The 15,390-nt window shown below is 30.3% G+C and overlaps 1 protein-coding gene across 1 annotated transcript in view; it reads right to left on the bottom strand.

Annotated features, from left to right (window-relative positions):
* Window positions 1-1,016: 1,016 nt before the first annotated feature.
* S6KL (ribosomal protein S6 kinase like) overlaps window positions 1,017-15,390 on the bottom strand; it is a 192,500-nt gene continuing 178,126 nt past the window's right edge. The window contains exons 8-9 of the mRNA XM_075302249.1: window positions 4,274-4,579; window positions 1,017-1,328 (exon numbers count right to left, since the gene is read on the bottom strand). Coding sequence (XP_075158364.1) covers window positions 1,215-1,328; window positions 4,274-4,579 — 420 coding nt within the window. The 3' untranslated portion in view covers window positions 1,017-1,214. The remainder of the gene's footprint in view (window positions 1,329-4,273; window positions 4,580-15,390) is intronic.

The following is a 15,390-nucleotide window of genomic DNA, read 5'->3' on the forward strand; positions in this document are numbered from 1 at the left end:
TACTTAGGTGGAATAATCTACCGCTGAAAATTTTTTGGTGTTCTGTCGAAGGAATCGAACCCGAATTTGTGACAAGTGGTGTAATGATTTTTATTTACTTCAAAAGAAAATTTTTAGCATTAAAAAAACTTATTTTGTCTAAAATTTTGTTCCTCAGAAAAAATTTTCTTTCAGTTTATACACACAGAGAAGGAATATGATCACCTCAAACATGTTTCAAGAGCAAAATGTTATTTTTGGATGGTGGCCATGTAACATGTTTATCGCAACAATATTGTTTTCTCGCCAAACATAACATGTTTTCCGAAAACAAATACATATTTTCCGAGAAAATACCATGGTTGCGATAAAAATGTTACATGGTCACCATCCAAAAATAACATTATGCTCTTGCAACGTGTTTGAGGTGATCATATTCCTTCTCTGGGTGTATATTTGTGTTAAATTTAATTTTTTAATAAGTGTATCACTACAGGATTTTTAACGAAATTTTGGGCCTCTTTTTGTACTATTTACATACTTAAAATTTTTGGGGGTTTCTGAAAAAAGTCTAGACCAATTTATTTGGGGGGAAGAATCAAAAATTACCTGGCAACACTGGCCTACTGACGCAGTTTCGCTTCACAGTTTCGTTCTCTTGTGTTTTTATTCTCTCTGCTTGCACTCATGACAGTGTTGCCGTAGTGCTAATCCGCACTAAATAGCCCAGACACACTTTTGAAATACCTTTTGTGAGATTTTTATCTCACTTTTATTTCAAATCAAATTTTGATATGTCCGATTGTTCCAAAGATACGTTCTTGGACATTTTCTCTAGTTGTGCTAATACATGTCAAGCTGCAATTGTTCTACCACCATTATGTTCAAAGCTCTAATTTTAGTGAAAATTAAAGTAAAAATTTAAAACTAAAAACTAAAAATAAAATGTTACTTAACTGTTAAACATAGTACATATTTTTCCTTTGAACCGTGAGATTACTAACCGAACACTCGACTTTACTTTCAATATATGCCACTTTTAATTTATTGTAAAATTTTTATTAAAAATCAAATCGCAAAGTTGATTGCTAAAAAAAGCGTAATATTAAATTACAATACATGAAGTTAAGCTTAATAAATTTTTTGTACTGGTTGTAACTGCCAATAGAATTGATCAGGGGATATAGGCACGTGCACCATAAACTTCGTATTTTAAAGAAGACCCGGGAAATCCATCAGAAATCCTCAAAAGCTTTAACAGCGTCTACGTTGTCATTAAAATAGTTTTTTTGTTCATCCGGTTCATAGAGTGTGATGTTGTCTTCAGCAATTATATCTAACGGACGGAGCTGAAACCGAAAACAAAAAATCATGAGTATTGTAGGTTAGATGGCAGCCCGATGTATCGGGCTCACTTAGACTATTCATTTCATTGTGATACCACATTGGTTAACTTCTCTCTTATCACTGAGTGCTGCCCGATTCCATATTAAGCTCAATGACAAGGGACCTCCTTTTTTATAGCCGAGTCCGAAAGGCGTCCCACATTGCAGTGAAACCACTTCAAGAAGCTTTGAAACCCTCAGAAATGTCACCAGCATTACTGAGGTGGGATAATCCACCGCAGAAAAATTTTTGGTGTTCGGTCGAAGCAGGAATCGAACCCACGACCTTGTGTATGCAAGGCGGGCATGCTAACCATTGTACCACGGTGGTTGTATACAGTACAATTCAGCCAGGCTGAATTAAAGATTTTCTTTTCTGTATTCAGCCAAGCTGAATTAAATTTTTCCTATAGAAAACTGTATTCAGCCAAGCTTGAATAAATACTTTCCTATTGAAATTCGTTTTCAGGTAGGCTGAAAGAAAAGTGTATTCAGCAGGGCTGAATTCCTATAGACAATTTATTAAAATTAAAATAACATAAGACTTTAAGTTTTTTTCCTATAGAAATGTGTATTTAGGCAGGCTTAATTAAAGTTTTCCTATAGAAAACTGTATTCAGCCAGGCTGAATTAAAGTTTTCGTATAGAAAACATAATTCAGCCAGGCTGAATTAAAGTTTTCGTATAGAAAACATAATTCAGCCAGACAGAATTAAAGTTTGGATATAGAAAACTATTTCAGCCATGCTGAATTGAAGTTTATCTAATAAAGTTCAGCAAAAACTGTATCCAGCCAGACTGAAAACATTATTCATACAAGCTGAATTAAAGTTTTCTTAAAGAAAACTTATTCAGCCAGTCTGAATTAAAGTTTTCCTATAGAAAACTGTATTCAGCCATGCTTAATTAATGCTTTTCGAAAGAAAACTATATCAGCCACGCTGAATTAAAGTTTTCCTAAAGAAAACTGTATTCAGCAAGACGGAATTAAAGTGTTCCCATAGAAAACTGTATTCAGCAAGACTGAATTAAAGTGTTCCCATAGAAAACATAATTCAGCCAGACTGAATTAAAGATTTTCTTTTCTGTATTCAGCCATGCTTAATTAATGCTTTTCGAAAGAAAACTATATCAGCCACGCTGAATTAAAGTTTTCCTAAAGAAAACTGTATTCAGCAAGACGGAATTAAAGTGTTCCTATAGAAAACTGTATTCAGCCAGGCTTGAATAAATGTTTTCCTATTGAAATTCGTTTTCAGGTAGGCTGAATTAAAGTTTTCCTATAGAAAACTGTATTCAGTCAGGCTGAATTAAATTTTTCCTGTAGAAAACATTATCCAGACAAGCTGAATTAAAGTTAGGCTGAATTCCTATAGAAAATTAATTAAAATTAAAATAATAATATAAGACTTTAAGTTTTTTTTTCTTTCCTATAGAAATGTGTATTCAGGCAGCCTTAATTAAAGTTTTCCTATAGAAATCTGTATTCAGCCAGACAGAATTAAAGTTTGCCTATAGAAAACTGGAGTTTATCTAATAAAATTTAGAAAAAAATTTATTCAGCCAGGCTTGAATAAAAGTTTTCCTATTGAAATTCGATTTCAAGTAGGCTGAATTAAATTTTTCCTGTAGAAAACATTATTCAGGCAAGCTGAATTAAAGTTTTCCTATAGAAAAGTGTATTCAGCCGGGCTGAATTCCTATAGAAAATTAATTAAAATTAAAATAATAAGATAAGACTTTAAGTTTTTTTCCTATAGAAATGTATATTTAGACAGGCTTAATTAAATTTTTCCTATAGAAAACATAATTCAGCCAGACAGAATTAAAGTTTGCCTATAGAAAACTGTTTCAGTCATGTTGAATTGAAGTATATCTAATAAAGTTTAGCAAAAACTGTATCCAGCCAGACTGAAAACATTATTCATCCAAGCTGAATTAAAGAAAATTTATTCAGCCAGGCTGAATTAAAGTTTTCCTATAGAAAACTGTATTCAGCCATGCTGAATTAAAGTTATGCTAAAGAAAACTGTATTCAGCAAGACTGAATTAAAGTGTTCCCATAAAAAACTGTATTCAGCAAGACTGAATTAAAGTGTTTCCATAGAAAACTGTATTGACAAAGACTGAATTAAAGTGTTCCCATAGAAAACATAATTCAGCCAGGCTGAAGTCAAGTTTTCCAATAGAAAAGTGTATTCAGCCAGGCTGTATTAAATTTTTCCTATAGGAAACTTTATTCAGCCATGCTTAATTAATGCTTTTCTAAAGAAAACTGTATTAGCCATGCTGAATTAAAATTTTCCTAAAGAAATCTGTATTCAGCAAGACTGAATTAAAGTGTTCCCATAGAAAACTGTATTTAGCAAGACTGAATTAAAGCGTTCCCATAGAAAACATAATTCACCCAGGCTGAAGTCAAGTCTTCCTACAGAAAAGTGTATTCAGCCAGGCTGTATTAAGTTTTTCCTATAGGAAACTGTATTCAGCCTAGCTGAATTAAATTTTTCATATAGAAAACATTATTCAACCATGCTGAGTTATAGTTTTCCTAAAGAAAACACTATTCAGCCGGGCTGAATTAAAGTTTTCCTATAGAAAATATTATTCACTGTATAAATAAATTTAATAATAAATTGAAGTTTACCGATAGAAAACATTACTCAGGAACATAGAATTAAAGTTTTCCTATAATAAAAGCATACTTCAGCCAAGCAGAATTAAAGTTTTCCTATTCAGCCACTCTGAATTAGGGTTTTCCTATAGAAACCCATATTCAGCCATGCTGAATTGAAGTTTATCTAGTAAAGTTTTCCTATTCAGCCACTCTGAATTAGGGGTTTCCTATAGAAACCCATATTCAGCCATGCTGAATTGAAATTTATCTAATAAAGTTTAGCAATACTTACATTCAGAATATATTTGGTTTCAATTTGAAAATGCATATACATGGCAATTTTCTGTAAAGCTCGGACGGAATGTATACGTTTGTCTGCATCAAACTCCAAAAGGCGTTGGATAACATCACGACCTTCGTGTGGTAAAGATTGCACTTCTTCCGGTAAGAAATCTTTAATCTCCCTTAGGGTACTCGATTGTTGTTCCTCAGAAATTTCGTTTATGTCCTTTCCTGTCTGCAAAACATTATCCACACTGTCCTTCGATTGTAAATGCTGAGGTAAAGCAATGGTTATAAATTTTCTAATATCCGGACTCTGAAAAGTAAAAATAGATTCTTGATAAATTTATTTACAATAAATGCTGTGTTTTTACATTTACTATAAATAAAGTAAAGCTACACCTGCTGCTGTGTCTAGGAATAGGAAATCGTCTTTAACAATTTATGGCATGACCAAAAGAGTCTTGCTTGGTCATAGACGGCTATTTTTATCTACTGCTGGTTAAGATTCTATAGTAAAGCTAACTAAGTGGTTGATCATGATTGCCTTTTTTTATAGCCGGTTAGTTTAGTTGTAGTTGAAAGTCTATTCTTCCACTAAGGAACCCTCCCAGGAGGAGAATTCTAGTCAACAAGTGGAAAATCTATTTTTATATGAACATGATTTTTTTATGGCATCATGAACAGACTTCTTAAACATGCTTAAAATTATTAATTGCCCTTCTAGATACACACAGACGACAATTCAGCATAAAGCCAGCATTGCCGTCTAGGGACTCTGGACACGAGTGAGAAAATTATAGGCTACCATGGAAAACCGGATTGAACATCAATTCCATGTTGGGCTTGAGTCCTTAAAATATGGTTAGAATTTTGTTATGCCTTAGGGAACCCATGCTCCATGATCATGTTCGCCAGAAACTTATCAGATAGTCATCCAGCCCATTGGATAATTCCAATTAGTATGCACTATTCAATTGATAGGCTTGTTTAAGTATCATGGGAGATAAGAAATAATCGATTAATCGAATGAACTCCTCAATTAACATTTTTTGTATTACATTGGAATGTGTATTGAACTAAATATTAATTTAAGAAAATCCAAAACAGGAAATTACTTTAATTTGGAATTTATAATGAGAGCAGTTTTATATGTAATCACAGGAATTTTATTACAGCTCGAAACGTTTGACTAAAATTCGGAGAAGAAAAAAGTGATCAATAGCGACTTTAAGCAAAATATTTACATGGACACTATATTTTTAAGTACATGCTTAATATTTTAAGTACAAAACTTTATTTCTATAGAAAATTTTGTCAACATTTTATTGCTATAAACATTTTTTCTCAAAATTTTACTACTATAGAATATGTTGTCAAAATTTTATTTCTATAGAAAATTTTGTGAAAATTTTATTTCTATAGAAAATATTGTCGCAATTTTATTTTCTCAAAATTTTATTTCTATAGAAAATTTTGTCAAAATTATATTTCTATAGAAAATTTTATTTCTATAAAAAAGTTTATTTCTATAGAAAATTTTGTCAAATTTTATTGCTATAGAAAATTTTGTCAAAATTTTATTTCTATAAAAAATTTTATTTCCATAGACAATTTTGTCAAATTTTATTGCTATAGAAAATTTTGTTAAAATTTTATTTCCATAAAAAATTTTATTTCTATAGAAAATTTTGTCAAAATTTATTTCTATCGAAAATTTTGTCAAAATTTTATTACTATAGAAGATTTTGCAAAATTTTATTTCTATAGAAGATTTTATCAACATTTTATTTCTTTAGGAAATTTTGTCAAAATTTTATTTCTACAGAAAATTTTGTTATGTTATTTCTATAGAAAATTTAGTCAAAATTTTATTTCTCTAGAAAAAATTTGTCAAAATTTTATTTTTATAAAAAATGTTGTCAAAATTTTATTTCTTTAGAAAATTTTGTCAAAATTATATTTCTATAGAAAATTTTGTTAAAATTTTGCTTCTAAGGAAAATTTTGTCAAAATTTTATTGATATAGAAAATTTTGAAAAAATTTTATTTCTTAGAAAATTTTGTCAAAATTTTATTACTATAAAAAATTTTGTCAAAATTATATTTCTATAGATTTTTTTTTCAAATTTTACTTCTATAGAAAATTTTGCCAAAATTTTATCACCATTGGAAATTTTTTCAAAATTTTATTTCTACAGAAATTTTTGTAAAAAATTTGTTGCTATAGAAAATTTTAAACAAATTTTATTTCTATAGAAACTTTTACTTTTATTGAAAATTTTGTCAACATTTTATTACTATAGAAAATGTTGTCAAAAGTTTATTTCTATAGAAAATTTTGTCAAAAGTTTATTTCTACAGAAAATTTTGTCAAAAATTTATTACTATAGAAAATTTTGTCAAAATTATATTTCTATAGAAAATTTTGTTAAAATTTTACTTCTATAGAAAATTTTGTAAAAATTTTATCGCCATTGGAATTTTTTTCAATTTTTTTTGCTATAGAGTATTTTGCAAAATTTTACTACAATAAAAAATTTTGCCAAAATTTTATTTTTACAGAAATTTTTGTAAAAATTTTATTGCTATAGATAATTTTTAAAAAAGTTTTATTTCTATAGAACTTTGTTTTTGAAAAATTTACTTTTATAGACAATTTTGTCAAAATTTTATTACTATAGAAAATTTTTCAAATTTTTATTTCTATAGAAACTTTTATCAAAATTTTATTTTGATAAAAAAATTTGCAAAATTTTATTTCTATAGAAGATTTTATCAACATTTTATTTCTTTAGGAAATTTTGTCAAAATTTTATTTCTACAGAAAATTGTGTCAAAACTTTATTTCTATAGAAAATTTTGTCAACATTTTATTACTATAGAAAATTTTGTCAAAATTTTATTTCTATAGAAAAGTTTGTCAACATTCTATTACTATAGAAAATTTTGTCAAAATGTTATTTCTATAGAAAAAATTTTTTTTTACTATAGTAAAGTTTGCTAAAAATTTTATTACTATAGTAAATTTTGTCAACATTTTATTACTATAGAAAATTTTGTCAACATTTTATTAGAAAATTGTGCCAAAATTTTATTTCTATAGAAAAGTTTGTCAACATTTTATTACTATAGAAAATTTTGTCAAAATTTTATTTCTGTAGAAAATTTTGTCAAAATTGTATTTCTATAAAAAATTTTATCAAAATTTCATTTTATAGAAAATGTTGTCAAAATTTGATTGCTATAGAAAATTTTGTCAAAATTTTATTACTATAGAAAATTTTGTCAAAATTTTATTACTATAAAAAAATTTTTCAAAATTTTATTACTATGCCAACTTTTTTTTTCCATAGAAAATTTTGCCAAAATTTTATTTCGATAGAAAATTATGTCAAAATTTTATTTCGATAGAAAATGTTGACAAAATTTCATTACTGTTGTTGTTTTTTTGATTTCAGCTTAAAACCATGCATTGACTAAACTACAAGGGTATGTTAGCTTAACCAACAGAGGAAAAGAATGTTTGCCAAATTTATTTGGGCAGAGCCCTATAGACTGCAAGATGGTTGGATGGACGTTAGAGGATGCTGATGAGGAATGTGGTAATTCCGAAACGTGAGTCCATCCGACCAAAATTTTATCACCATTGGAAATTTTTTCAAAATTTTATTTCTACAGAAATTTTTGTAAAAAATTTATTGCTATAGAAAATTTTGAACAAATTTTATTTCTATAGAAACTTTTACTTTTATTGAAAATTTTGTCAAAATTTTATTGCTATAGAAAATGTTGTCAAAAGTTTATTTCTATAGAAAATTTTGTCAAAAGTTTATTTCTATAGAAAATTTTGTCAAAAAATTATTACTATAGAAAATTTTGTCAAAATTATATTTCTATAGAAAATTTTGTTAAAATTTTACTTCTATAGAAAATTTTGTAAAAATTTTATCACCATTGGAATTTTTTTCAATTTTTTTTGCTATAGAGTATTTTGCAAAATTTTACTACAATAAAAAATGTTGCCAAAATTTTATTTCTACAGAAATTTTTGTAAAAATTTTATTGCTATAGATAATTTTTAAAAAAGTTTTATATCTATAGAACTTTGTTTTTGAACAATTTACTTTTATAGAAAATTTTGTCAAAATTTTATTACTATAGAAAATTTTGTCAAATTTTTATTTCTATAGAAACTTTTATCAAAATTTTATTACTATAGAAAATTTTGTCAAAACTTTATTTCTATAGAAAATTTTGTCAACATTTTATTACTATAGAAAAGTTTGTCAACATTCTATTACTATAGAAAATTTTGTCAACATTTTATTCGAAAATTGTGTCAAAATTTGATTTCTATAGAAAAGTTTGTCAACATTTTATTACTATAGAAAATTTTGTCCAAATTTTATTTCTATAGAAAATTTTGTCAAAATTGTATTTCTATAAAAAATTTTATCAAAATTTCATTTTATAGAAAATGTTGTCGAAATTTGATTGCTATAGAAAATTTTGTCAAAATTTTATTACTATAGAAAATTTTGTCAATATTTATTACTATAATTTTTTTTTTCAAAATTTTATAATATGTCAACTTTTTTTTTCCATAGAAAATTTTGCCAAAATTTTGTTTCGATAGAAAATTATGTCAAAATTTTATTTCGATAGAAAATTTTGACAAAATTTCATTACTGTTGTTGTTTTTTTGATTTCAGCTTAAAACCATGCATTGACTATACTACAAGTGTATGTTAGCTTAACCAACAGAGGAAAAGAATGTTTGCCAAATTTATTTGGGCAAAGCCCTATAGACTGCAAGATGGTTGGATGGACGTTAGAGGATGCTGATGAGGAATGTGGTAATTCCGAAACGTGAGTCCATCCAACCATCTTGCAGTCTATAGGGCTTTGCCCAAATAAATTTGACAAACATTTTTTTCCTCTGTTGGTTAAGCTACACTTGTAGTTTAGTCAAGAACAAAACCAACAATAACAAAACGAATGGAAAATTTTATTACAATAGAAAATTTTGTCAAAATTGTATTTTTGATAAAAAATTTTGTCAAAATTTATTTCAATAGAAAATTTTGTCAAAATTTTATTTCAATAGAAAATTTTGTTAAATTTGTATTTCTATAGAAAATTTTGTCAAAATTTTATTTCTATAGAAAATTTGTCAAAATGTATTTCTATAGAAAATTTTATAAAATTTTTATTTCTATAAAGATTTTTATAGAAATTTTATTACTATAGAATACTTTGCAAAATTTTATTACTATAGAATATTTTGCAAAATTTTATTTTTTTGACAAAATTTTATTTCTATATAAAATTTTGTCAAAATTTTATTTCTATAGAAAAAATTTGTCAAAATTTTATTTTTATAAAAAATGTTGTCAAAATTTTATATCTATAGAAAATTTAGTTAAAATTTTACTTCTATAGAAAATTTAGTTAAAATTTTACTTCTATAGAAAATTTTTTCATAATTTTATTACCATTGGAAATTTTTTTCAAAATTTTATTGTTATAGAGTATTTTGCAAAACTACTACTATAGAAAATTTCTACAGAAATTTTTGTAAAAGTTTTATTGCTATAGAAAATTTTAAAAAAAATTTATTTCTATAGAACAATTTTTTGAAAATTTTACTTTTATAGAAAATGTTGTCAAAATTTTATTACTATAGAAAATTTTTTAAAATTTTTATTTCTATAGAAAATTTTGCCAAAATGTTTACTATATAGAAAATTTTACCATAGAAAATGTTGTCAAAATTTTATTTCTATAGAAAATTTTGTCAAAATTATATTTCTATAGAATATTTTGTTAAAATGTTACTTCTCTAGAAACTTTTGTCAATATTTTATTACTATAGAAAATTTTGTCAAATTTGTATTTCTAAAAAAAATTGTCAAAATTTTATTACTATAGAAAATTTTGTCAAATTGTATGACTTTAAAAAATTTTGTCAAATTTGTATTTCTATAGAAAATTTTGTCAAAATTTTATTACTTAGAAAATTTTGTTAAAATTTTATTACTATAGAAAATTTTGTCAAATTTGTATTCTATAGAAAATTTTGTCAAATTTTTATTTCTATAGAAAATTTTGTCAAATTTTTATTTCTATAGAAAATTTTGTCAAAATTTTATTTCTAAAAAATTTTGTCAACATTTCGTTTCAATAGAAAATTGTATCAAATTTTTATTTCTATAAAAATTTTTATCAAAATTTTATTACTATAGAAAATATTCATTACTTTTAATGTACAACGCAAAATGTTCTTCTAAAAATTTTATATTGAAAATTTTGTCAATATGTTATTACCATAGAAAATGTTGTCAAAATTTTATTTCTATAGAAAATTTTGTCAAAATTTTATTACTATAGAAAATTTTGTTAAAATTTTATTACTATAGAAAATTTTGTCAAATTTGTATTTCTATAGAAAATTTTGTCAAATTTTTATTTCTATAGAAAATTTTGTCAAATTTTTATTTCTATAGAAAATTTTATTTCTAAAAAATTTTGTCAACATTTCGTTTGAATAGAAAATTGTATCAAATTTTTATTTCTATAAAAATTTTTATCAAAATTTTATTACTATAGAAAATATTCATTACTTTTTATGTACAACGCAAAATGTTCTTCTAGAGATTGACACTAACGAGTATATGAATGTTTAGTTCAACATATCGTATGTTCACAAATTTATGCTTACGGTCGTTCATTTTTATCTCACAGAAAAAGACGTAATAATGTGAACTCTCTTGACGCATTTCCTTTTTTGTTGTGAAATTTCTAAAGACGTCACTAACCACTCGCACAGAGATTATCCCAGAATGCAAATCAATTTTTATCATTATTATTATTTTCTGTATAATTACGCAAACAAAAAACACAAAAACTCAAACTAAAGCCGGCTGTTATCATAAAATATAAAAATTGAAAACTGCAAAATTCAAATGCAAACAATAATGAATGAATCACTATTTGCTATTTAAACCAGCACAAGCCAGAGACCAGCTATACAAAGCCAAGTCGACTCATAAATTATTTATTAGCTCAAAATAAAAGAAAATAAAATACAATTCAAGTCTGTCAGTAGTAATAGTCACATTGTCACGGTTTTGGATTCTGCTATTCGACAGACATCACATCGATGTCAATCGATCGAATTGTAGAAAATAATTTTTTTAACCGCATTTTGGAGGCGCTAATGCATGCAAATTGAACTAAATTAATTGAATACTCAAAACTCAGTTCCATCAACTCAACTCACAACCAAATAAATCAACATTATTTCAACGTTTTTATATCGAACAGCTGAAATAATTTACCTTAAGTACAATTTCTCTAGACTAAAATTCAATGGAAAAGAGTAGAACTTTATAGGTGATACAATTTATTTAACATCACACGACTGGCTGGCTGACTGACGTCAATTTCTCATAGAACTTTAATGGTAAATTTTATCAAAATTCCGGAAAGGAAGTTAACTAAAATTTGGCTTATTTTTATATCAATTGTATTCTTTTTGAATATTAATGAGATTTCGTATGAAAATACATATATCACATAGCCAAATTTCCCAAAATTTAATGTTTTTTAGAGATTTTCAGAACCAACTCGTTTTAGATAAGTGAAGAAGGTTAAGTAATTTTTTGATATTCAATGTCTATGCGAGAAAAAAGTGTAATCATGGATTGATTGATAATTGCGATCATTGATCGCTAAGGACATGGGTTTTGTCTTCGTGGTTGTGAGAAAAAAATTTTGCAACGAACATTTATTCCAGATCAACCTCTAACACCCAATATTGTTGTACCAGTTTCGGAAAGTGTTTTTTGCAATCATTTTGCGAGTAAAATTTGTGAGATTGTAGACTCTATGAATCGGAAGAGAATTAAGGTCGAGGCGATCCATGAAACGAAGCTGCCATTTAAGCCGTTGTCATGGATACAATGTGCTACGTGACGATCGCACAAGAGGGAGGGGGGGGGGGGGGGGGGGGGTTGTGGCTTGGATTTCATATTACACCTTCCGTGAAGTACATATTTCTTCTGACGAATCCTGGCAACTCTTCATTTCACTTCAGACCACCTTCCCATAATTCTCACAATTGACCGACCCTCCGATTTCATAATCTCTGAACGCCGGACGTACATCAATCAAACGATAGTCAACTGGGAAGGCTTCACAGATCGCCACTTCAGTTAGCTCCCGTCCCCCTCCCATGTTCATTTTGCTCAGGGGGAGTTCCGGGGAATCATCAACGCAGCAGCTGCTCACTTCATACCCGCTTGTAGAATTGCCCAGGTGGGGCCCAACTTCCCAGCAGAAGCGGCGTGACTCACAGACGAGAGTGATTAATGAGCGTAATATTTCTTCTTTGGTCTGATAAATGACGTATCCTGGCAACTCTTCATTTCACTTCAGACTACCTCCCCATAATTCTCACAATTGACCGACCCTCCGATTTCATAATCTCTGAACGCCGGACGTACATCTATCAAACAAAAGTCAACTGGGAAGGCTACACAGATCGCCACTTCAGATAGCTCCCGTCCCCCTCCCATGACCACTTTGCTCAGGAGGAGTTCCGGGAAATCAACGCAGCAGCCGCTCGCTTCATACCCGCTTGTAGAATAGCCCAGGTGTGGCCCAACTTCCCAGCAGAAGCGGCGGGACTCAAAGACGAGAGTGATGAATGAGCGTGATAAACCTCGTCGTGCTTATCCTGCAGATCCCAGAATTAGGGACCTGAATCTAGAGATTAGTATGATAGACGACGAGGACAATCGGAACACATGGTTAGAGCACATGAAGCAAGGTAACCTAGGCACAGGAACAGGCATGTTGTGGTCAACAGTAAGATCCCTCTCGAAACCCGCTACAAGGGATGATGGGATTTCAGTCACTTTTGGCGACGTAACGCTGATCCGAAAAGAAGCGCCGGATTTTTCAAGCGACAGTTTTGAGGGCCATTGGTCGCATTCATGGTCTCCGATCCGATGATACACCATTTACCATTGCCGAAGATACCAATGCCATCAACAGCGCAAAACCATCCAAGGCGCAGGGCCCAAACGAAATTTCTATACTACGGCTAAAGCATCTGAGAACACTGGGAGATGAGTACCTGACTAGACTCCTCAATTTGTCCTTGGAATCACTCATTAGATCCGATGTTTGAAAGATGGGTACGGTGATTCCACTATTGAACCCAGACAGCCTGATATCTCTAGCCAAGACACTTGAGACCCTACTCATCCCCACCCTTGTGGACAATCAGCCCAAGCCATGCCATAGGACGGTCCTCGTGGTCAACAGTGAGAGCCCTCTCGAAACAAGCTACAAGGGATGGTGGGATTTAGTCACTTTTGGCGGCGTGACGATGACTGACCTGAGAAGATGCGCCAGATTTTTCAACCAATATTATATCGAGCATCCCGAAAGTGGCAGGGCGAAAAAGAGAGAGTCGTATTCGTGGTCTCCGAGGCGATGATACACCACAATTAACCATTGACGAAGTTACCAATATCATCGCCAGCGCGAAACCATCCAATTTCTATACTAATGCTAAAGCATCTGAGAATACAGGGAGTTGAGTACCTGACCAGACTCCTCAATTTGTCCTTGGAATCACTCACGAAAATGGATAGGGTGATTCCACCACATTTTAGCATATATTAATATAGGACTCCATCAACCCAAGCCGTGTCATAGGACGGACCTCGTGGCACTTGACCTATCGAAGGCATTCGATATGGTCAACTATGCCAGACTCTTCGAGGACATCGAGAATACGTCCCTACTGGCAGGTAGCAAGCATTGGGTTTCAAATTATTTGTGCGGGCGCCAGTCGTATGTGAAATTTAAGGACAAGAACTCAAGACCCGTAGAGTGAAACAGGGAGTTCCCCAGGGTGGGACCATATCTCCGGCACAGTTCAACCTCTACCTGTTCTCTATTCCACACCCTGCTGACAACATCGAGATTGTATCTTATGCGGATGATTGTACAATCATGGTATCCGGGCCCGTTTTTGATGGCATAGGCGATCGAATAAACGTCTGGCTTGCTAATCTTACCAGTTATTTCACATGTTTGGGTTGATCACATTACTTCTCTGGGAGTGAAGGCTGGATTTGATCGGAATCCCTGCCAGTGAGCTGAACATATCGAGGGAACGGATGCTACTTTTGAAAGTGGAAGAGCTCACCGATGCACAAAAAAGTTGGACTGGTATGAGCCCAGGAGTTGCTGCGCTTGCACGAAAGTGGCAAGTTACCGAATTTGGTTTTCTCCGTGAAGAAGCCTATCATAAACACCTGGGCAGACAAATATTTCAGCAGCAGACCATGGACATTCCAAAAGGACTCAGCACCATCGAACTTAGCACGGTCTATGGCAATATCTCCGGATCTCATTTCGGAGTAAGGTTGGCACTAAAATATACCAAAGTGTCGAGCATCTTAGACGACGCTCCACCGGTAATGGGCCAAAATACCGCAGAGCCGCTTTTGTGCAGCGCACGGTGGTCACGAATAGCTTTTTTGGAAACAATTCTGCTTTTGAATGCATAAAGATATCCACAGATGTAAGGTGTTTTCCTCTAAGTTTGCAAGTTTGTGGGTCCCTAGTTGGTCCACGGGCTGGCTTTCCGAGCTGGTCACTCCGGTTGTATGAAATTTCGCTGCCAAATCCGCAATTATGAAGCGATTTCCATGATTTTTCCTCTGCTCACTAACACTTGTAAACCCCTTTAAAAGATGCGATTTCGACCAAATTTGACATACCTAAATATACTACCAGTTGCACGCGTTGTGTAAAATTTACATCAAATCAAAGTAAAACTGTGACATCTGGCACCATAGACGACAAAATGTGGTGTTACTGCGCTTATATGGCCCCAGAAACCAAAGTTTTACTTTGATTCAAATGTGACACAAGGAATACAATTAGTAATATATCCAATTGTGCTAAATTATGTGAAAATCTGTCCAGATTTCGATATAGCTCCGGAGGCCAAAATTTTACTCCGAGTTACTTGAAATTTAAAGGACATAACACTCGCCAAAAAGTTCGTATTGCAGTACGAACAAATTAAAAATGTCATGA

This window comes from Haematobia irritans, chromosome 3, assembly GCF_050003625.1.
Source record: "Haematobia irritans isolate KBUSLIRL chromosome 3, ASM5000362v1, whole genome shotgun sequence".
In the NCBI taxonomy this organism is placed as follows: Eukaryota; Metazoa; Arthropoda; class Insecta; order Diptera; family Muscidae; genus Haematobia; species Haematobia irritans.